The sequence below is a fragment of the Schistocerca americana genome, chromosome 3 (genome assembly GCF_021461395.2).
Source record: "Schistocerca americana isolate TAMUIC-IGC-003095 chromosome 3, iqSchAmer2.1, whole genome shotgun sequence".
NCBI lineage: Eukaryota > Metazoa > Arthropoda > Insecta > Orthoptera > Acrididae > Schistocerca > Schistocerca americana.
In genome coordinates, this window is record NC_060121.1 from 979,595,328 (window position 1) to 979,617,705 (window position 22,378).

The window sequence follows — 22,378 nt, forward strand, 5'->3', positions numbered from 1 at the left end:
GCCGTGAAGACAGACAGGTCCCCAAAAAACAAACTACATGCACCTAATATAGTCCGAACTGCACTAGATATTTCCCCCGAGGTCGGTCAGTCATCCATTGCAGCCAATGGTCACGATTCGACTGCCCCCCTCCCCCCCCCCCCCCCCACACACACACACACGCGCTGTCCTGATATGCGACCAGAGCCCCTTCAGTAGACCATGGTCAATCTCTGAGCTGGTGTACAAACGCTGTGTTGCTTCCCCCTGCCATAAAGGCTTTACTGTTTCCGCTCCTGAGCTGCTTGCTTACTTGCTGCCATCCTTTCTACAGCCATCTCCACCGTCTAGTATTACAAACACATACGTATTTTTACATGTTTTGTTAGAATATTATACCATTTACGCGATAGTTCTCGATATCAAACACATAGCAGTTTGCTACCTATTGCTTGCACAGTATAATTCCGACGATAAAGACTGGAAATTATATCCCTAGAGACATGAATCTTAAGCGAGTGTAGCGATGTGGGACGTGCTGCAAAATCACTGAGTAACTAGAAACTTATCTCGTCCTCAAAGACCTTTACATGAAAACTCGAAAATAGAGGAAAGTGGTTGTTCCACTGGAATTATTTTTAACGAATACCGATGTCAATGATACAACATATTGCAAATGATCCATTTACTTTACAAAGTCAGCTAAGGTGTTTCTCATATCTAGAGAACCAGCAAATGTCTCTTACAGCTGTTTTCACAATCAAGATGCTAACATCACTGAAACGTCCCCTTTCAAAAATTATGAATGACAGCGCTGGAAAACCCCTTACGTTATTTGAAACAGAGACAGCTGAGCAGAGCTGAACGTACTCAGACACTTCTCTCTTTACTTATTCTGATCATCACTAAACTGACACACAATATTTTTTAGCGCAACGCAATCTGACTTTCAATAATCCCTACAAAAGAATGGCCCTGACTAACATTAACCCAAACCTTTCATGAATCACTTACGTCACAAAAATCTTCGTTACTCGAACTACTGCAATACAGCGACCGCCAGTATTGTCAGCTAAATAAAATATTCGAACTACTGAAGGCTCTAACTACCGATAGGCATATATATATATATACGAGGTGATCGAGACGTGTAACCAATGGCACCCCTTACCGTCACGCCAGGTGATACGCCAGTATGGTGATGACGAATAAACGCTTCCAATGTGCGTTCACCACGATATATATATACAGGGTGAGTCACCTAACATTACCGCTGGATATATTTCGTAAACCACATCAAATACTGACGAATCGATTCCACAGACCGAACGTGAGGAGAGGGGCTAGTGTAACTGGTTAATACAAACCATAAAAAATGCACAGAAGTATGTTTTTTAACACAAACCTACGTTTTTTAAATGGAACCCCGTTAGTTTTGTTAGCACATCTGAACATACAAGAAAATACGTAATCAGTGCCGTTTGTTGCATTGTAAAATGTTAATTACATCCGGAGATATTGTAACCTAAAGTTGACGCTTGAGTACCACTCCTCCGCTGTTCGATCGTGTGTATCGGAGAGCACCGAATTACGTAGGGATCCAAAGGGAACGGTGATGGACCTTAGGTACAGGAGAGACTGGAACAGCACATTACGTCCACATGCTAACACCTTTTTATTGGTCTTTTTCACTGACGCACATGTACATTACCATGAGGGGTGAGGTACACGTACACACGTGGTTTCCGTTTTCAATTACGGAGTGGAATAGAGTGTGTCCCGACTTGTCAGGCCAATAGATGTTCAGTGTGGTGGCCATCATTTGCTGCACACAACTGCAATTTCTGGCGTAATGAATGTCGTACACGCCGCAGTACATCTGGTGTAATGTCGCCGCAGGCTGCCACAATACGTTGTTTCATATCCTCTGGGGTTGTAGGCACATCACGGTACACATTCTCCTTTAACGTACCGCAAAGAAAGAAGTCCAGAGGTGTAAGATCAAGAGAACGGGCTGGCCAATTTATGCGTCCTCCACGTCCTATGAAACGCCCGTCGAACATCCTGTCAAGGGTCTGCCTAGTGTTAATTGCGGAATGTGCAGGTGCCCCATCATGCTGATACCACATACGTCGACGCGTTTCCAGTGGGACATTTTCGAGCAACGTTGGCAGATCATTCTGTAGAAACGCGATGTATGTTGCAGCTGTTTGGGCCCCTGCAATGAAGTGAGGACCAATGAGGTGGTCGCCAATGATTCCGCACCATACATTTACAGCCGCTCTACCTGTCTGAGCCAGCGAGGACTGTCCACGGACCAGTAATGCATGTTCCGTAGATTCACTGCCCCGTGGTTTGTGAAACCCGCTTCATCGGTAAACAGGTAGAACTGCAACGCATTCTCTGTTAATGCCCATTGACAGAATTGCACTCGATGATTAAAGTCATCACCATGTACTTGCTGATGTAGCGACACATGAAACGGGTGAGAGCGGTGACGATGCAGTATGCGCATGACACTACTTTGACTCAGTCCACCGGCTCTCGCAATGTCCCGTGTACTCATGTGTGGGTTCATGGCAACAGCAGCTAACACACCAACTGCACCCGCTTCTCCTGTGACGGGCCTGTTACGGACCCGTTTGCGTGCTACGACCATACCTGTTGCATACAGTTGGCGGTAGATGTTTTGCAATGTGCGGCACGTTGGATGCTCTCTGTCCGGGTACCGTTCTGCACACACCCTGCAGGCTTCAGCTGCATTTCGTCGACACTCGCCATAGATGAGTATCATCTCCGCCTTTTCAGAGTTCGAATACACCATGGTCACAGTTCTTACAACACTACACTATCACAGACGTCTGGTAACACGGTGTACTACAGCTGGTCTGCGTCCGGAGACGAATGCAGAATAACAATAGCAGCAAGCGCTACATGCGGACACTGCAACATCTAGACCAAACCACAACAGTGCACTACAGCCACACTCGTAAACACGGTCGTCATCGTAAACATGTCCTTGCAGATGCTGCTCGCCGACCGTGGCCCGTGTTTGTTACAACACGCAACTGAACGTCGGAGGTTTCAAGCGTCAACTTTAGGTTACAATATCTCCGGATGTAATTAACATTTTACAATGCAACAAACGGCACTGATTACGTATTTGTTTATATGTTCAGATGTGCTAACAAAACTAACGTGGTTCCATTTAAAAAAACGTAGGTTTGTGTTAAAAAACATACTTTCGTGCATTTTTGTGTGGTTTGTATTAATCAATTACACTAGCCCCTCTCCTCACGTTCGGTCTATGGAATCGGCGTTCAGATCGTCCGCTCAAAACTCTGGCACCTCTCTCCCCACACCCACCACTACTGGCGGCTCACATCTAACTGCCCAACTCTACGCGCTATTCACATCCAACTCCCCAACACGACACAAACGAATATTCCAACAATGAGTCCAACCAGCCACAGACTGCACACAGCACAGTCAGTGATTTTCATACAGAGCGCTACGTGGCGTTACCAACATAAAAACCTAAACAGCCTACTTACACTTCAAATAACGTTCTCTCAATCAAATGAAGACAGGTAATGTGCAGAAGCTGTCAATCAGACATTTTATATGGGGCGGGGGCAATAACTTCCCAGTGCAAATGAACATCCATATTGAATCTGTTCAATTTCCGTGGAGAACATACACGTTCACGAAAGCTGTCCAACACGTAATGAGTTAGGCCATTCCTGTACCCCAGCTAACCTCTCCATTCAGAAGCCTCCCATTGTAAACCGGAAATGTCAATCGTTCCAGCCACACCCCACTTCAGCCACGTACTGCCCAGACACCAAGCAGAATCGTCCTAGGAAACCAGCCACATACATTTTATCACTGTACTTACAATGAAGTATTACAATTGCAATGTCACTCTGACAACATTCGACAATGAGTAAAGCATCAGAACACCCCCTCCCCGAAGGCGTGGCTCCGGAAATATAAACATCTGTACCGTTCATATGACTGGACATAATTTTCCACGTAAAAAAAAAAAAAAAAAATCTTTCACCCCATTACAGCTATCGCAATGTTCCACATTAAATCCATACCTTCCTTACGACAGGACATAGTCATTTCCTTTGCATTTGTCAGATCATTGACCACACCCACAGATACATTACAGCCCCATTGGCTACAGCAAATCAATCACACATCCCCTACTATGAATTATACTTCGCTAATGAATGAATGCTGGTGACATCAAACAATATTGAGCGAAAATCCACGGTGGACGGATATGTCTCATTCGTTTTTTCTCGCGAGTGCTAACAGTGTGCCTTGTGAAGAGAGACGTAATCATCTTACATGCCACCAGATGTTAAAAACACGATCGCAACGGGAGCGGCCTTGGTCCTATAGGCGCACACAAGTATCGTTAATGATATCCATGTTAAAGGCTATACAAGCTTTATAAATCGAGGTATGGTATTGCTACCTAATGAAGTGGTCTTCCACACAAATACTGCTACGTCGAACACAGACGGTGATCACAGGGTATTTATTACAGGCCCAAAGTGTGGGTGTATGCTGCTCCATCTGTCTGGAGATCCAGCATGTATGAAAACCACACGTTTTCTTTTTCGTAACGATCTGTTATATCATCACAACACTGTCAGATCTGCTATACACCGATAAGCGATGCTAACCTCTTCGACTTCAGCGCATCTGGAGAGATTTTGTGCACTTGGGATGGGTGCCGTGAGCAACATTGAAGTGGTACAGCAGTTACTGACCCAGCTCGCTGTGTTACTTCACGAAACGCTGCATGTAGCCGTCTACTTCTGGTCAGCTGCAAATTAAAGTGTCAGTGTTGCAGGGACGGTTCGTTAAAGGCAATGCAAGTGGATATTCCAGTCTCTAACTTCATCCTCAGAATACGAGCTTGCTCTGTGACTCCCATCCACATAGGGAAAGATGTGCAATCGTATTGGCAAGTTATGCACTGTGATCGAAGTGCCAGAAATACATAGAGCGCTGTGTGGTATACTTTGGGGTACATGTTCACAAATTAACAATGAATGGACGTACTGGACAGTCATCTATCTACATTCGCAATGGTACTCGCAAAGCAGTGGAGGGGAGGTTTTACACATGGTACAGAAATCAGGAAGCATGTTGCTGCACCATTGGTTAGCGTTGAAATTAGGATAAAACTGGTAAAATTGCTAAAATAGATCGCACCATCAACTTGTTACAGTACATTGGCAGTGTCTTTTCCATCCCATCTGTCCAGTGGTATGCTGTTGATTACCACATAACGATTGACATCCCTTACAGGGAGTTCAAGGATCGAAACAGTGATCACATACGTGACTGCAATATGGAGAATGAATCGAAATGGAACATCAAGCCATCAGCTGTCCCATCACTGTAAAAGATGAGCTTAAATGTAGAGGTCAGACTCCTGTTTGGAATTGGTCCACAACATCGCGAAACTCTTCCAGTTCCCATAAGTTGTGACTGTTTTTTATTTAAGATCAACCAGTGTATGCATGTTATGGCAGCAGCAACATAATTTATACCATGTGATGTCCAGCTTCAGTCAGAGTCAATGCATTGAAACATGTTGATGTCGGTTTAGAACCTGATACAGCCCCCTAAGCCATGGTGTAAGAAACAAAATGCATGGCTGTGTAAAAAGCTGTAGTCATACACTGCTTTGATATGTTACAACAGAAAAACAATGAATGAAACAGCAGCAGAGAGAGACAGGCGCCCACTCTTGCGACTGTTAGTCAGTGAGATGTGGTCCTCCTACAGTATGGGCAATGAAACTTTACACTGGTCTTTGCAGGCGACTTCGATCACTGAGTGGATCAATAAGTATATACAGGGTGTTTCAAAAATGACCAGTATATTTGAAACGGCAATAAAAACTAAACGAGCAGCGATAGAAATACACCGTTTGTTGCAATATGCTTGGCACAACAGTACATTTTCAGGCGGACAAACTTTCGAAATTACAGTAGTTACAATTTTCAACAACAGATGGCGCTGCAAGTGATGTGAAAGATATAGAAGACAACGCAGTCTGTGGGTGCGCCATTCTGTACGTCGTCTTTCTGCTGTAAGCGTGTGCTGTTCACAACGTGCAAGTGTGCTGTGGACAACATGGTTTATTCCTTAGAACAGAGGATTTTTCTGGTGTTGGAATTCCACTGCCTAGAACACAGTGTTGTTGCAACAAGACGACGTTTTCAACGGAGGTTTAATGTAACCAAAGGACCGAAAAGCGATACAATAAAGGATCTGTTTGAAAAATTTCAACGGACTGGGAACGTGACGGATGAATGTGCTGGAAAGGTAGGGCGACCGCGTACGGCAATCACAGAGGGCAACGCGCAGCTAGTGCAGCAGGTGATCCGACAGCGGCCTCGGGTTTCCGTTCGCCGTGTTGCAGCTGCCGTCCAAATGACGCCAACGTCCACGTATCGTCTCGTGCGCCAGAGTTTACACCTCTATCCGTACAAAATTCAAACGCGGCAACCCCTCAGCGCCGCTACCATTGCTGCACGAGAGACATTCGCTAACGATATAGTGCACAGGATTGATGACGGCGATATGCATGTGGGCAGCATTTGGTTTACTGATGAAGCTTATTTTTACCTGCACGGCTTCGTCAATAAACAGAACTGGCGCATATGGGGAACCGAAAAGCCCCATGTTGCAGTCCCATCGTCCCTGCATCCTCAAAAAGTACTGGTCTGGGCCGCCATTTCTTCCAAAGGAATCATTGGCCCATTTTTCAGATCCGAAACGATTGCTGCATCACGCTCTCTGGACATTCTTCGTGAATTTGTGGCGGTACAAACTGCCTTAGACGACACTGCGAACACCTCGTGGTTTATGCAAGATGGTGCCCGGCCACATCGCACGGCCGACGTCTTTAATTTCCTGAATGAATATTTCGATGATCGTGTGATTGCTTTGGGCTATCCGAAACATACAGGAGGCGGCGTGGATTGGCCTCCCTATTCGCCAGACATGAACCCCTGTGACTTCTTTCTGTGGGGACACGCGAAAGACCAGGTGTACCGCCAGAATCCAGAAACAATTGAACAGCTGAAGCAGTACATCTCATCTGCATGTGAAGCCATTCCGCCAGACACGTTGTCAAAGGTTTCGGGTAATTTCATTCAGAGACTACGCCATATTATTGCTACGCATGGTGGATATGTGGAAAATATCGTACTATAGAGTTTCCCAGACCGCAGCGCCATCTGTTGTTGACAATTGTAACTACTATAATTTCGAAAGTTTGTCTGCCTGAAAATGTACTGTTGTCCCAAGCATATTGCAACAAACGGTGTATTTCTATCGCTGCTCGTTTAGTTTGTATTGCCGTTTCAAATATACCGGTCATTTTTGAAACACCCTGTATTTAACAGGATCGCCACATATACTTTGTGCCAGCCTGCAGATGGTATTTGTTTTCCATATGTGTATCGGACAACAGGGCTGCAGTAAAATCTCTATGAGTTCTCTGTTGGATGACGTTAGCACAGATTTTATACTCCGAACCTTTTTTTCTCTCCACTGGATGGTACATGATATAGAGAATGTTTGGGTGACAGACGTGAATGCAGCCTGAAAGAGAGAGACCTAATGCGGACTTCAGTAACTGTATGTAGTTTGGAGACATATTGCAATGCAGTAGCAAAATCATAGTCCTTCTCCCAGTTACCTGAACTGCTTGTACTCTCTTTCTCTACTACTACCTCCTATTGCCAGTGAAAGCTTCATTTGGCGCTAATCTTACACATCATTACATGGCTGGTGGAGCTATGACAACATGTTCCCATTTCCATCAAGTGGTCAAAACACGATGCTGTCGCATTAACTCAGCTCAACTTGTTTCTAGGTTGCAGAAGGTGGTAGATATAGCGATCTCCGACTTCGCTCAGTTCCGACACAAATTGGAACAATCAGATGCACAAAGCTGCAGGGATGGCGGACCAGAGACTGACGAACAGTAATAAGATGCATAGGGAGTGTCTAAAACTGTAGTAGATAAGTTCGAAAGAGGTGACTCGTTTCGAAATATGAGAGTGCCATGAATATTATATACCAGTGGTTGTAATTATTAAAGGCATCTCCATAGGATCCGATGCAGGTATGTGGTTGAATAGAAAGACTTGATTCCAAATTGCAGACACCATTTCTACCAGAAAGCTTAACACTATAGATCTGAAAAAGCCAGTGTACATTTCTTGCAACGAGAATATAGCGTTCAATTTTTTAAGTGATTGGCTGTATAGCACACCATCTACTGTATGTGATCATTCTCAATCAATCATCTAAACCTAGTGGCTCTATCACGGAACCTGTGACACAGCATTGGGATAGAATGCGTTACGAATAGTGCAGAAATATCTAGCGGCTGCATGAGGGAATTGCGAATACCGACTTCACACCACGTTCCTTATCAGATCACTTTCTAAATTGGGTGATTTTATTACGAGTTTACTCGGCTGGCGAGGTGCACCCACACTTTTGTTGCCGGCCGCGGTGGCCGAGCGGTTCTACGCGCTTCGGTCTGGAACCGCGCTACCGCTACAGTCGCAGGTTCGAATCCTGCCTCGGGCATGGATGCGTGTAATGTCCTTGGGTTAGTTAAGTTTAAGTAGTTATAAGTTCTAGGGGTCTGATGACCTGAGATGTTAAGTCCCATAGTGCTCAGAGCCATTTGAACCATTTGAACAATTTCAGTCTGTTAATACACACCCCGCGATCACTATCTGTATTCAATTACGTCGTTTTTGTGTGGAAGACCACTTCATTCGGGAGCAATACCATACCTCGATTTATAAAGCTTGTATAGTTTTTAACATGGATATCATTGGCGATACTTGTTGCAATCGTGTTTTTGACATCTGGTAGCTTGAAAGACGATTACGTCTCTCTTCCTAAGATCCACTGGTAGCACTCGCAAGAAAAGAAACGAAAGAGACGTGTCTACCCATCGTTGATTTTCACTCAGTATTGTTTGATGTCACCAGCATTAAGTTATTGCCAAAGTAGTATTGATAACAGGGAATGTGTAACAGATTTGCTGTGCAAAGAAAATAACTATGTCCTATCGTAAGGAAGGTGTGGATCTGATGTGGAACATTGCGATAGGAGGTGAAACATTTCTTTTACATGGAAAATTATGTCCAGCCATATGAATGGTACAGATATTTATATTTCCAGAGCCACAGCAATCGGCAGAGGGCGTTTCCAAAACTTCACTCATTGTCGAATGTCGTCAGATTGACGCTGCAATCGTAATACGTAATTGTAAGTACAGTGATAAAATGTATGTGGCTGGTATCTTATGACGATTCTGCCTGGTGTGTGTGGAATACGTGGCTGCAGTGGGATGTGGCTGGAACGATTGATCGGTTTACAGTGGGAGGCATCTGAACTAATACTCAGCATGTGTTGGGTAGCCTACGCGATCGTGTGTGTTCTCTGTGGAAATTCGAGAAGATTCAATATGGGTCTGTGTTTGAGCTGGACTGTTATGCCCCCATCTAAACCGTCCAGTTGACTTCTGCTTCGCATTTCCCATCTTTATTTCGTTGAGAGAACCTCGGTTGTGGTGTTTACTACTTATTATGTGCATGAGAAACGCCTTAGTCGACTTTTTGAGGAAGAGGAATGACTTGGAAAGACTTATATCATTGACATCGGTATTCGTTCAAAAAAAAAAAAAAAAAAAAAACGCGAGACCATTAACCATTTTCGTCTGTTTTCGAGTTTTCACGTAAAAATCTTCACAGACAGGATAAGTTTCTAGTTACTCATTGGTTTGCCGCTTGTCCCAGTTCTCAGCATGTCGCTTAAGTTTTGGGTTCCTAGAAATGTAGTTTTCCATCTTTACCTTCGGAATTGTACAGTGCAAGCGATTGGTAGCATACTGACATGAGCTTGATATCAAGAACTATCACGCAAATGGTATGATATTCAGGCAAACCTTGTGAAGAAAGATGTTGCTGTTGTTGTGGTCTTCAGTCCTGAGACTGGTTTGATGCAGCTATCCATGCTACTCTATCCTGTGCAAGCTTCTTCATCTCCCAGTACCTCTTGCAACCTGCATCCTTCTGAATCTGTTTAGTGTATTCATCTCTTGGTCTCCCTCTACGATTTTTACCCTCCACGCTGCCCTCTAATACTAAATTGGTAATCCCTTGATGCCTCAGAACTTGTCCTACCAACCGATCCCTTCTTCTAGTCAAGTTGTGTCGCAAACTTCTCTTCTCCCCAATCCTATTCAGTACCTCACCATTAGTTATATGATCTACCCTTCTAATCTTCAGCATTCTTCTGTAGCACCACATTTCGAAAGCTTCTATTCTCTTCTTGTCCAAACTATTTATCGTCCATGTTTCACTTCCATACATGGCTACACTCCACACCAATACTTTCAGAAACGACTTCCTGACACTTAAATCTATACTCGATGTTAACAGATTTCTCATCTTCAGAAACGCTTTCCTTGCCATTGTCTGTCTACATTTTACATCCTCTCTACTTGGACAGTCATCAGTTATTTTGCTCCTCAAATAGCAAAACTCCTTTACTACTTTAAGTGTCTCATTTCCTAATCTAATTCCCTCAGTATCACCCGACTTAATTCGACTACATTCCACTATCCTCGTTTTGCTTTTGTTGATGTTCATCTTATACCCTCCTTTCAAGACACTGTCCATTCCGTTCAACTGCTCTTCCAAGTCCTGCCGTCCAAAGTGGCCGTGCGGTTAAAGGCGCTGCAGTCTGGAACCGCAAGTCCGCTACGGTCGCAGGTTCGAATCCTGCCTCGGGTATGGATGTTTGTGATGTCCTTAGGTTAGTTAGCTTTAACTAGTTCTAGGGGACTAATGACCTCAGCAGTTGAGTCCCATAGTGCTCAGAGCCATTTTCTTCCAAGTCCTTTGCTGTCTCTGACAGAATTGCAATGTCATCGGCGAACCTCCACGTTTTTATTTCTTCTCCGTGGATTTTAATACCTACTCCGAATTTTTCTTTTGTTTCCTTTACTGCTTGCTCAATATACGGATTTAATAACATCAGGGAGAGGCTTCAACCCTGTCTCACTCCCTTCCCAACCACTGCTTCCCTTTCATGTCCCTCGACTCTTATAACTGCCATCTGGTTTCTGTACAAATTGTAAATAGCCTTTCGCTCCCTGTATTTTACCCCTGCCACCTTCAGAATTTGAAAGAGAGTATTCCAGTCAACATTGTCGAAAGCTTTCTCTAAGTCTATAAATGCTAGAAACGTAGGTTTGCCTCTCCTTAACCTAGCTTCTAAGATAAGGGTCAGTATTGCCTCACGTGTTTCAATATGAAGATCGATATGTTCTCGTAATCTGAGAGTTTGGAGATGGTTGTAGAAAGCATGGCAGCAAGTAAGCAGAAACAGTATCGCCTTTGTGCCAGGGGAAACCAGCCCAGCATTTGTACACCAGTTCAGAGAGTAACCACAGTCCGATGAGGGGGTTCTGGTCGTATATCCGGACAGCGTGTGTGGGAGACAATTGAATCACGACCATTGACCGCAGTAGATGACCGATCGGCCTTACAGGAAATATCTAGTGCTGCGAGGAATAAACACGGTGCATGTGCTTATGTTTTTTGGGATTTTGTCTCTTTTTGTGGTATGTGTATGAGTGTCTGGTGGTAGATAGCTATATGCAGGATGCAGCAGTGATGATCTTATATGGTACAGGATAAGGATTGTGTTTACTACATCGATATGATATGTGGTTACATAGCCCAGTTGGGGATCGGTTTCACAACGAAAAATTCGAGCTTTCCTCGACAGTAGCAGAGCAGTGTAATCGAGGGAGTGCCTTTGACGGTAGTTTCCGGATTTTATGTTCTGCAGACCACTTTTGCCCTGTTTAACTGTCTACTCAATATGGCTGCAGTATTTTTTTTCGATTTGGACAAAATAGTTTTGCTGCTGAAAGTCTCATAATTTGTCCATTTGCAGAAAATGGTGGACAGAGCTTCCATACCGCAGCAGCAGTTTGGAAGGTAAATTCTGTACAAACCAATCAGATTGCTCCATTTACAAGAAGGTCCATGAAAGAGAGACACCAATCATCCTTTGTGTGGGATAGATGAGCCTCTATAGAATGGTTGGATCGAGAGGGGGGCAAGGTAGATATGGAAAAGTTCTGTGTGACGTCTGAGAGTCATGTGATTTTTTCTTCTTCTTTTGAGTGTTCTGAGACAACTGCCCGCAGACCATCCTCCCCTGATTCAGTCAGGCGGGATGATGTCCCATTGTGACAGATCAGTCTGCCGAACATCGAAAATTCACCGAAAATTCAAACTGTTTTTCTCATATGTAGGACAGGGTTAGGTTAGTTGAGGTAGCCCAAGTGACCTATTTTCCCGCCGAAATTTGAACTTCCCGCCATGATGTCAGTGTGACTTTGACACATCTAAGGCCGCCATCTTGAAGAAATCTGGCAACAGTGCAGTGTGAAGTGATGTCGGTGTTGTCCCCTTACTCTCGCCTATATCAGGGAAAGCCATCTGCTAGCATGTCTTTGATGTCTTTGTTCTTTAGACTCTGATACTTGGCTAATTTTTCGTTGTTCTGCAGAAATATGCTACACAGCACACTGTTTTCGCACACCACTGTTCCCTGTTTGTTTTTATACTTCAAAGTGTTTATTGTGTTTCTTTATTTTTATACTGCTAAATGTTTATTGTGTTTTGTGCTGTTGCCAACATATCATTGTCACTAGTTTGTCTGTGACCTATACCTTTTTTAGTTAATTGTATGGGTGTTATTCTATTCCATTATGTTGCTCTGTATTTATAATACTGTGTAAGAGAAATGAAGGAATAATGATGGAGCTGTTTTAATAGGTGGAGGATGGAGAAGCAAAGATGAGGGGACACAAGTGCATAGTAGTGTGACAGTGAGTAAGTTGGAGGAAATGGTGAGGAGCAAGAAGTGAAATGAAACTGGGGGAGGGGCTATGTAGAGGAGACCATAATGGATGAAAAAGGTTCTTTCCTTTTTCGTGTGATTGTTTGAACTATTTCATATAGTGCCTGTTTTCTAGCATTTATTTGGGCACTAAGCAAGTGTTTATTTTCTGTTAATGCTTTGTGTATCTGGAAAATTCCTTGGAAAGGAAGTGGAGTCTGTCTTCACTGATTCTTATGATGATCATACTTTTTTTCAACATTGCTTGGTCTGTGATATTCCTGTTTTAGAAGACTTGCAAATGTTGATGATTAGTACTGTGTTCCAGTACTGTGATGTGTTCCATATATCTTGTGTCAAATGTTCTGCCAGTCATTCTAATGCCAACTGAGCTGATAGAACTGAGCTGGTAGATACCAGGTTTCTTGTATCTGTCTGATTTTGATTTTAGTTTTGGGATGTGCATCTTTATTGAGTTGTTTGTTTTTAAGCAATGTTTATCCCTTGTTTTCGAATATGTTACCTGTTTTACGTGCGAATTTGTTGTAGTAGGTCATTGTATGTTATTTTTTGATGTGGTACAGGTTATATGTGTTGGTGTGGTTTGGTTAGATTTTTTCTATTGCTTGACTTTATTTTTCTGTTTCATTTATCTACCATTTTATCTTTGTGTCAATTTTTGAAGGTTATTTTTTACAATTGCCAGCTCTATTTAGTAATCAGAAGTATTTAGAGGATCCTGTTCAGTCTGCTTAACAAGTAACTGATTGTAGACTGTTTCTGAATCTGTGGGTGGACCGAGGGTGCATTTAAGATTGTGGCACTTGTTGTGGGTTTTTTGCATATGTCAAATGTGTGTTTGTTATTGTGTCTTCTAATGGTTATGTCTAGAGAATTGAGTGAGCTTTCTTGTTCTCCTTCTGTTGTGAGATTTGTGTTTTTGTGTACAGTATTTGTGTCTTGATGTAGTTGATGTATTGTATTTTTAGGTTCAATTACCATGCTTATTATGTTGTACATGTATCTGTACTAGCAGATTATTATTATTATTATTACATCTTGAAATACTAATTTTTCTTTGGGAGTCATGTAAATGTTGGCTACTGTCCCTTAAGTAGATGAAGCAATAGGTAAACTTTTTTGTACGTAGTATTCTTGATTGATTTCAAAATAATATTATTGTGTGATTAAAGCATTATGTAAATATTGCAAATCTCAAGCTGCGCCACGCAAAACCACATAACAACAAACACATTCAACACACGATTTGTATCTAAAGGTGGTCATTCTTATAGATGTAACACTGAATGAAAACGAACGACTGCTCTTTGACAAATGTTTGCTACACACTGTTGTCTACAGCAAATGAATGAAAAATAGAACATCTCATTACAGACTCTGAATGTACAGAAGAAGAAAATGGCAACAGTAACGTAAATACGGGAGCAATGAGCGTTTGAATAAAACAATAAATACAGGGGTAATGAGGGTATTAATGAAAGAATAAATTTACAAACATAGTAACACAAGTTAAAAAAGGAAATAAATTCAAAAATAATGGTTATTAAACAAAACTTAAAAATCTAAAAAAAGCTGCAATTGGAAAAATCATTATAACAAAATCTAACAACGGTAATATTTGATGACAGGTGAAGATATTAAAAATTAGTACTGCACTCTCACTAAAAAGTTGAAAAATGTGAACCATGAATAATCTTTTGGAGAGGAGAATGTTAGATGCTCTGTTCAGTTGTAGGTATGGCTGTAAGAATAACTTTCCATTTGATGGCATCTGTGGAGGGGAAGGTAAGTGTTGCGGTGGACAGAGGGAAGACAGGCAAAGAGGAGGAGCATGAGGCGTGGGTGGGGCCATAGAATGAAAAGGAGAAGGGGCAGGGAAAGATACAGAACGGAGTAGGCGGAGCCCTCATGTGGGGTGCGATATGTCGGAAGAATTGTAGCTGTTACGTCGAATAAATATTGGCGGCAGGTTTTATTTTCTGGGAGAGAGAGGGATGGCCTCGAAAATTTGTTTGGGAATGGATATGGGGTTACGTTGTGATGAAATACAGAGCGATTCATATACACCTGGTCTTCTGGTCTTCGTCTGGAAGTTCGTAGGTATGGGGAAGTTGTTTTAATGATCTCAACGCCTCTGGGAGAACTTGAAGTACTGCTCGTTGCTTGCAATTTGACTCTTGTTTCTGTGCATGTTGCCCTTTGCCCCGCTTGCTCGGCTCATGTTAGTACAAGTATATAGCCTCGTTGGCCGCGCATTGTGAAGTCTGTGAGTGTGTAGTTCGGGTCGCGCGACAATAACGAGCAAATTAGTGATTCGTTAGCAGTCTTTAGCTGGCATAAACATTCAGTACACACTTCGAGAGCAGGTTTTTATTGTGAAAACACACTGGAGGACAGACGCATTGGTTACGACACGACGGACATTCCAGGGAGGATTCAAAGTGCGCGATGTTCCAGCAAAACTAAAAACTTTTATCAATTGTAAGAAAGTAGTAGACAACTGTTGAACTAAACAGTCACAGTTGTAAACATAGACAATCATTGAGTGCAGATGTCATTGACAATGTTCGGAGGCGCTTGAAGTACTTTCCAAGGAAATCGTAGCGTCGATTGAGCCAGGAGACAGGCATTTGACATGGCTGGCACATGTCAGAGAGCTCCGATGAAATCGACACTGCGACCATACAGAGTGCATGTGATACAGCTCATGAGAAAGTGGACCGTTACTGTCGATGGTTTTGGGGGTTTCTTATTCAAAAATCTCTCCATGGCTTAGTTTACAGATGATGCATGGTTCCATCTGTCAGATAAACGCACCAAACAGGAGATAATGGGCTGGTGTAAACCCACATATCATTCATGAAACATCAATGCATGATGCCAGCTTCCAGGATTATTGGCCCCATTTTCCGTAGACACTGCAGTTTACATGGCATCTTCAATACATTTTTGGACCAGGTGGGCGACTTCGAACTCACGGAAGATTATTTACAACACGATGGAGCAACGTGTCAGACATTTAGCGCTTCCATGCAACTTGTAACAACTTCCTATGGTGACCGAATAATCTTAAAAAAATTTCTGCCCATCCCCAACTCCCCAATCACCAGTCACCTGACTAACCACTCCCCCCCCCCCCCCCCCCCCCCCCCAGATATTTTAATGTGGGGTATCGCGAAAGCTGTGTGTACAAGAGCAGACCACGGACAACTGCAGAATTTCGTAAGGCCTTTACACACGAAATAAGCAACACTGGCGAGGATGGAAGTCACAGTACCACGCAGGATATGGTGAAACGAGTACAGTTGTGCATCGACGCTGGTGAAGGGCACTTCCAGCGTTTGCTGTGAGGATTTTATATGTGTTCATGTATGTGTGTATGTAATCTCTCCGTCGTATCTTATCTCCAAAAATTGCAAATGTGTCCAATTATTGGTTCAAATGTTATGATTCATTAAAAGATTTCAGGTTTATACGGATCGCACTGAATGTCGGTCTAAGGATGTACTAGGTCTGCAAATTAGAGAGGGAGGAATATAAATGCTGAAGTCGAGTCTGCAGACAGAGTAGGATCTGCTTAAGTGTCCATTGTGTCAGGAGTGGTGTGGAATTTGATGAGGGGGTAAAGGATCCATATGAGGGATACTCAAAGATGTAGAGAGAGTAATAGAACGTTGGTGGAGAGTACAACCATTCAACACTGGCATAGCAGACGACAGGTCGTATCATGGTACATGTGGAGGATAGTGCAGGGGCGCAACCGCCACGTTCGCCTAGTTAATAGGTTTCGTAGTTTCAGTCTGGTGTGGACTTACTGTTGGATGCTTGGCAAGGGGTTTTGGATTCGTATTAATTCAGGTGGAAACATGTCTGTGGTTGATGTCTTTCATTCACACTACTGATAAATGTGATTTTCTTCCGCAGGATGAGAAGCGACTTCCCTTCGCCATCCTCGCAGCCCTGAACTTGGTGGTGGCGTTTTCCGTGTCGTTCCTGCCGGAATCTGCGCTGCAGCGATTGCCGGAGACGTTAAGGGACGGTGCCGTCTTTGGCAGAGGACAGCGCTACTGGAGCTGGAAACCCAAACCAACACCAGAGTACGCCAAGGGCTAAAAGAGTTCCAGGAGTTCCTTTTAGTTTAGAATGAATGTTAAGGCGACGCTGGCAATCTTCGACTTCTGTTTACTGACGGTGCACATGACTTGCGTTACCAACACAAAAACCTAAACAGCCTACTTACACTATCTAAGATGCCATAAAGACTAATTTAAAAGCTAATATCTTCACTCTCACAACCCAAATAGTACACAATCGTAAATTTATTATATACTGAAGTCTGGAGCTATATTTTGTGCTATGAAACTAAAAGACGCTTTAATGTAGCTGATTTCCTTTATTGAATGCTACATTCCATCTGAAATCATACTTCCACCAGATACCTTGATACTTCCTTTCTCAAATCCGCTGGTCAAGTGTTTAAAGAGATTGAAAAACAATCTGATTATCTGAATAGGCTTCTAGTATTGCATTAATTTCCACCATTTTTAGAATAAGATGAGCTGCTGTGAAACCACAAATCTGCCTTTCACTAATTAATTAATGAGTGTTTACTCACACACAAATTGTATCCATGCACCATACAGTAGAAACATTATCTACTTGCACCACATATTGTTTGTCTACGGTAAGTTGACGTTTGGCGCGGTGTGTGTCTGGAACTGCCCTGCCCCGCGCTAAGACTGCCGACTGGAGATGAGCGGTGATGGGGGAGGCAGCATCGGCTGCCTGCAACAGTGTTCGCACCTCTACCCGCTTAACGCGAAGCCTGAGGCGACTTGGGGATATATCGTGCGCTTAAGTGGCACTGCTGTCACATCGGAAATCACCTAATTTGTCGACATTTTCATGCCTGGGAGTTTTACCTACAATTTATGTGTAGAAAACAATGAAAAATGAAAGCAGATAAATGTACAACTTACGATTCTATTAATTGAAAGTCAAAAACTAATATTTTTAATCTGTTTGCACATTGCATTTATTAAACGAAGCACAGCAGTAATATCTAGGAAGCGTAATTAACTGCGCCTGAAAAAAATGTCAAAATGATGTTCACTAAAGATTACTGTCATTTCTGTTTGATTCAAGTTCATCATCATCATCATGATCACCATCGATTGAGGGCGTGGTACTGATGCTAACTTCGTCGATGTCCGTTTCTATTATTCCATTTCGTCTGCAATACTCTCGGTCTAGTTGCTGCACATTCCTGCGGTAACCTTACCAGTCTTACTTATGCAGTAATTGAAACGAAAGCGGCATTAACAAGTTTCTGCAATCCCCCCATCGACACATCACCAGTGACATTTTTCTCCCTGAAATCGTGTTTTATTTTGGCCTATTTCAATCCTATTAGATTTAGATTGCAGCTGTAGAGCGGTAAACGCACTACTTTGCGGCCTCTTCTCTCAACAATTTGACCCACGACGTACACTTCCACGGCTGGTTTGTTTTCCTGTATCGCAGATAACAGTTCAGCCTTTCTCACCGCGTCGTTGCAGTTTATTTGCCCGCCTGGCAACCACTCTAACATCCTAATCCTGAAGCCGCATTTATTAGCTGTGGTATGCTGCAATGGTAAAAGATAGAAACGGGAAAGTTCTGAGTGAAGCAGAGGATGTTAGGGAAAGATGGGCAGAATATGTAGAAGACCTATACAAGAAAGAACTGCATAATGACAGGGCTACTACTGCTGATGTTAATGTTAATTTAGAACTGGGGCCACATAATTTGGAGAGCGAAATCCAGTGGGCCCTTGAACACATGGTTGATACCAAAACTAGTGGACATGATGAGATACCGGCAGAACAGTTTAAAGTCACTGGAAAGGATGCAGTGAAAGTGCTGCACTGTCAAAAAATATGGATCACGCAGCAGTGGCCAGAAGACTGGAAAAGATCAGTATTCATCCCCATTCCAAAGAAGAAAAGTTCTAAAGTATCCTCAGATTACTGAACAATCGCACTTATCTCACATGCTAGCAAAGTCATGTTGAAAATCTTACAAAATAGACTTCGCCAATATCTAGATCGAGAGCTACCAGAACAACAAGCTGGCTTTAGGAAAGGAAGGAGAACTAGAGATCAAATTGCTAACATTCGGTGGATTATGGAAAAAGCAAGAGAATTCCAGAGAGATGTGTACCTCTGCTTTATTGACTACTCCAAAGCCTTTGACTGCGTCGATCACAACAAATTATGGAACGTACTGAAAAACATGGGTGTACCAGATCAGCTCATTCATCCGATACGAAGTTTATACCTTGACCAAGAAGCCACCGTGAGAACTGTGCATGGAACAACGAAATGGATAAAAATTCTGAAAGGGGTCCGGCAAGGCTGCATACCGTCACCGTACTTATTCAGTCCGTATGCAGAACATGTTATGAGGAATGTGAGGCTAGATGGAGGAGAAACAGGAATTAAAATAGCTGGAATAAATGTAATCAACCTCAGGTACGCGGATGATACGACCCTGTTGGCAGAAAGTAAAGAAGAATTGAGAACACACTTGCTGAAGGTGAAAGTGAAAAGGTCGGGTTTAGAGTGAATGTGAAGAAAACGAAAATTATGGCAACTACACCGACCAATTCGTGGGATATAGCAGGAGAAACCGTGGAGGTAGTAACCACATTCAGTTATCTCGGTTCACAGATCTCTGCTGATGGCGACTGCAGCCATGAAATCCGGAGACGCCTGTTGCTCGGTAGACAGGCGAAGTCAAACCTTGACAAGGTTATAAGGTCCAGAGATATAACACTAGCAACAAAGATCCGTATTGTGAGGGCTATGGTCTTTCCAGTTGTGATGTATGGATGTGAGACCTGGACTATTAGAAAGGCTGAACGGCGAAGAATAGACTCCTTCGAATTGTGGTGTTGGAGGAAATTTCTTAGAGTACCATGGACTGCAAAGAGAACCAACAGATCAATATTGGAGCAAATAAAACCAGGTTTCTCCCTGGAAGGTCTAATGTTGAAGCCAAAGCTGACCTACTTTGGACACACAATGCGAAGGCATGCCTCGCTGGAAAAAAACATTAATGCCGGGGAAGATTGAAGAAACTGGAAAAAGGTGACGTCAGAGGATGAGATGGATCGATGGCATCACAGAAGCAATGTGTTCCAACCTGGAAGGTCTACGGGAGAAAGTGCAAGACAGGAGAAAGTGGCGTGATTTGGTTCATGGGGTCACGAAGAGTCGGAACCGACTAAACGAATAGAGAGAGAGAGAGAGAGAGAGAGAGAGAGAGAGAGATGGTGCATTATCCATACAATCACAGCGTTGGATGGAATATTACGGAGCACCATCTCTGTACCCTCTCCCCATCCCGTCGACATCCGCTAGTTTCGTCAAATTCAAGAAATGGAAACAATTTCTTGCATGACATTAAAACAGTATGTGAGATTGGGTTCCCAGGTTCGAGTCTCGGTCCGGCACACAGTTTTGTCAGGAAATCAACGCACACTCCGCTGCAGGGTGAAAATTCGTTCTAGTTTCCTGCATCTTACTGCAAGTAGTTGCCGAATTTGTCTTTTCGTAGTAGTTCTTCTCAAATTTACAGAAGTTTTATGTGTTCAGTAGCGGTGCGAAAATGTCAGAGGGGGGCCAACAAATGTGCCGTTGGAACCCCTAAATACAAACAATTGGCAGCACCAGCCAAGGAACTGCGAAATAAGTTTACCAATCAATTTGTTTCACCAGAAGGGAAAGTAGAATGGCAGCACAGGCGTCTTTAAATTTTAGCTGATTTTTTTAATGTTACCATAAACATAAATGCACTACATTTGTGATAAAAGTAGTAAATATTGCTTGTAAAAATCTGAGCAATTAAACCGCAGAGTCTTGCTGACATACCGCGCCGTATTTTTGTTTCCTGTTATCGAACATGTGATTATGCAACAGACAAGAGATGTTCGAAATTTGCATACAACATCCTCAAAGTTTTTAGGCTAAGTCAAATCCTCTGATGTTAGTTAAATTGAATAGTGCTTCTTGATAACACCAATACGTTCTCCTCTAATATTTTTTTCAATTTTTTTTATTTTTGTGTTTCGTGATGATTTTCATTCATTAATAGTAATGCAACAACGGTGGTGACTTCACTGGTTTTTAAGAATAACTGCACTTCTGTCTCGAGTACTAGCGGTGAGTTTCTGAAATAAACTTGTCCCCATGATTTCGAGAAGTAAACTTGAGTAAGTTCATGTCCTAATGTAAACACCTCAGCAAGTGTTTACAGAAGTTACTACTTGACGCAAGCATTTCTTAATTACTTCGCGTCTAGAGGCAGCTTGATGTTGGCAGCGCTCGGAGACAAATGAACGTCTTTAAAGTAGTGCCTACTTTCTCTGCTTCTCGCAGCACTAGCGAAACAGTCACATTATCGTGACCAAATAGTAACTAAAGCATTTTCTGCTCATAACCTCACTGACAATACCTTTATACACACGGAAGTCGCACGTCCTACCGCTATAGCATAATAAATCACACTGGAACAACGTGTTTTGGGGAGACATTACTGCGGAGTGTCATGGAAACACGTACGAAAATGAAAACCGTCAAGTAAGGCATGTTACATTCAAAGGTGGGGAACTTGTCTGACGCTAATCGGTGTTGAGAGAAGGAAAGTGGTGTTAGTGAACCACAGGAGAAACTATGAAACTGAAGTTAATAACAAGGAACTATATTTGTAGGTCAAATAAGATGTTTAAACATTGATATGGTAACAAATTATTACTCCTCATGTAAGTGAGGCAACAAGAATAATATAAATGGCTTATCTTAAATCAGATGGCACAAAAGCAAAAATATTTTTACTAAAAAATAAAGGAACAAGCTTCCTCTGTCAATCTCACCAACAACAATGACAGTGCATGTTAGAAGTAGTGTGACCAATTCTCGGCAGGCAGCAGGGCTGTCTGGGCAAAGAAATGTGCAATGGCCACTTTCCCCGTGCCGACCACTTTACCATACATCCACCTACCGACATGCTTAAATATACTTATATAAATTATTATGTTATGTTAGTAACAGAGATTGCAATATAAGACACGATCACAAACATTTCGAATGACATTATTCTTTTCCTCATTACATTGCCTTACTTTGATTGCATATTACTTGCTACAAACATGTACAACACTTGAAAAATGGCCGTCTCTATAAAGCACATTCACGAATCCATGTTACTTACGTTAGACATTTATACCATAGCAGCTGATCGGTGCTAGCTTCGCATGCTTGCGAGTCGCCAGACTGGGAGAAAAACAATAAAATATTCCCCCAAACAATAAAATGTTCCCCCTCTTATTTCTATTAACCGTGCAGTCGCC

At 42.7% G+C, this 22,378-nt stretch overlaps 1 protein-coding gene across 1 annotated transcript in view; it reads left to right on the plus strand.

The window, feature by feature from the left end:
• The window catches only part of LOC124607253 (solute carrier family 22 member 1-like), a 66,678-nt gene extending 49,375 nt beyond the window's left edge, over window positions 1-17,303 (plus strand). The window contains exon 4 of the mRNA XM_047139527.1: window positions 16,912-17,303. Within this exon, the coding sequence (XP_046995483.1) occupies window positions 16,912-17,100 (189 nt within the window). The 3' untranslated portion in view covers window positions 17,101-17,303. The remainder of the gene's footprint in view (window positions 1-16,911) is intronic.
• Window positions 17,304-22,378: the final 5,075 nt, after the last annotated feature.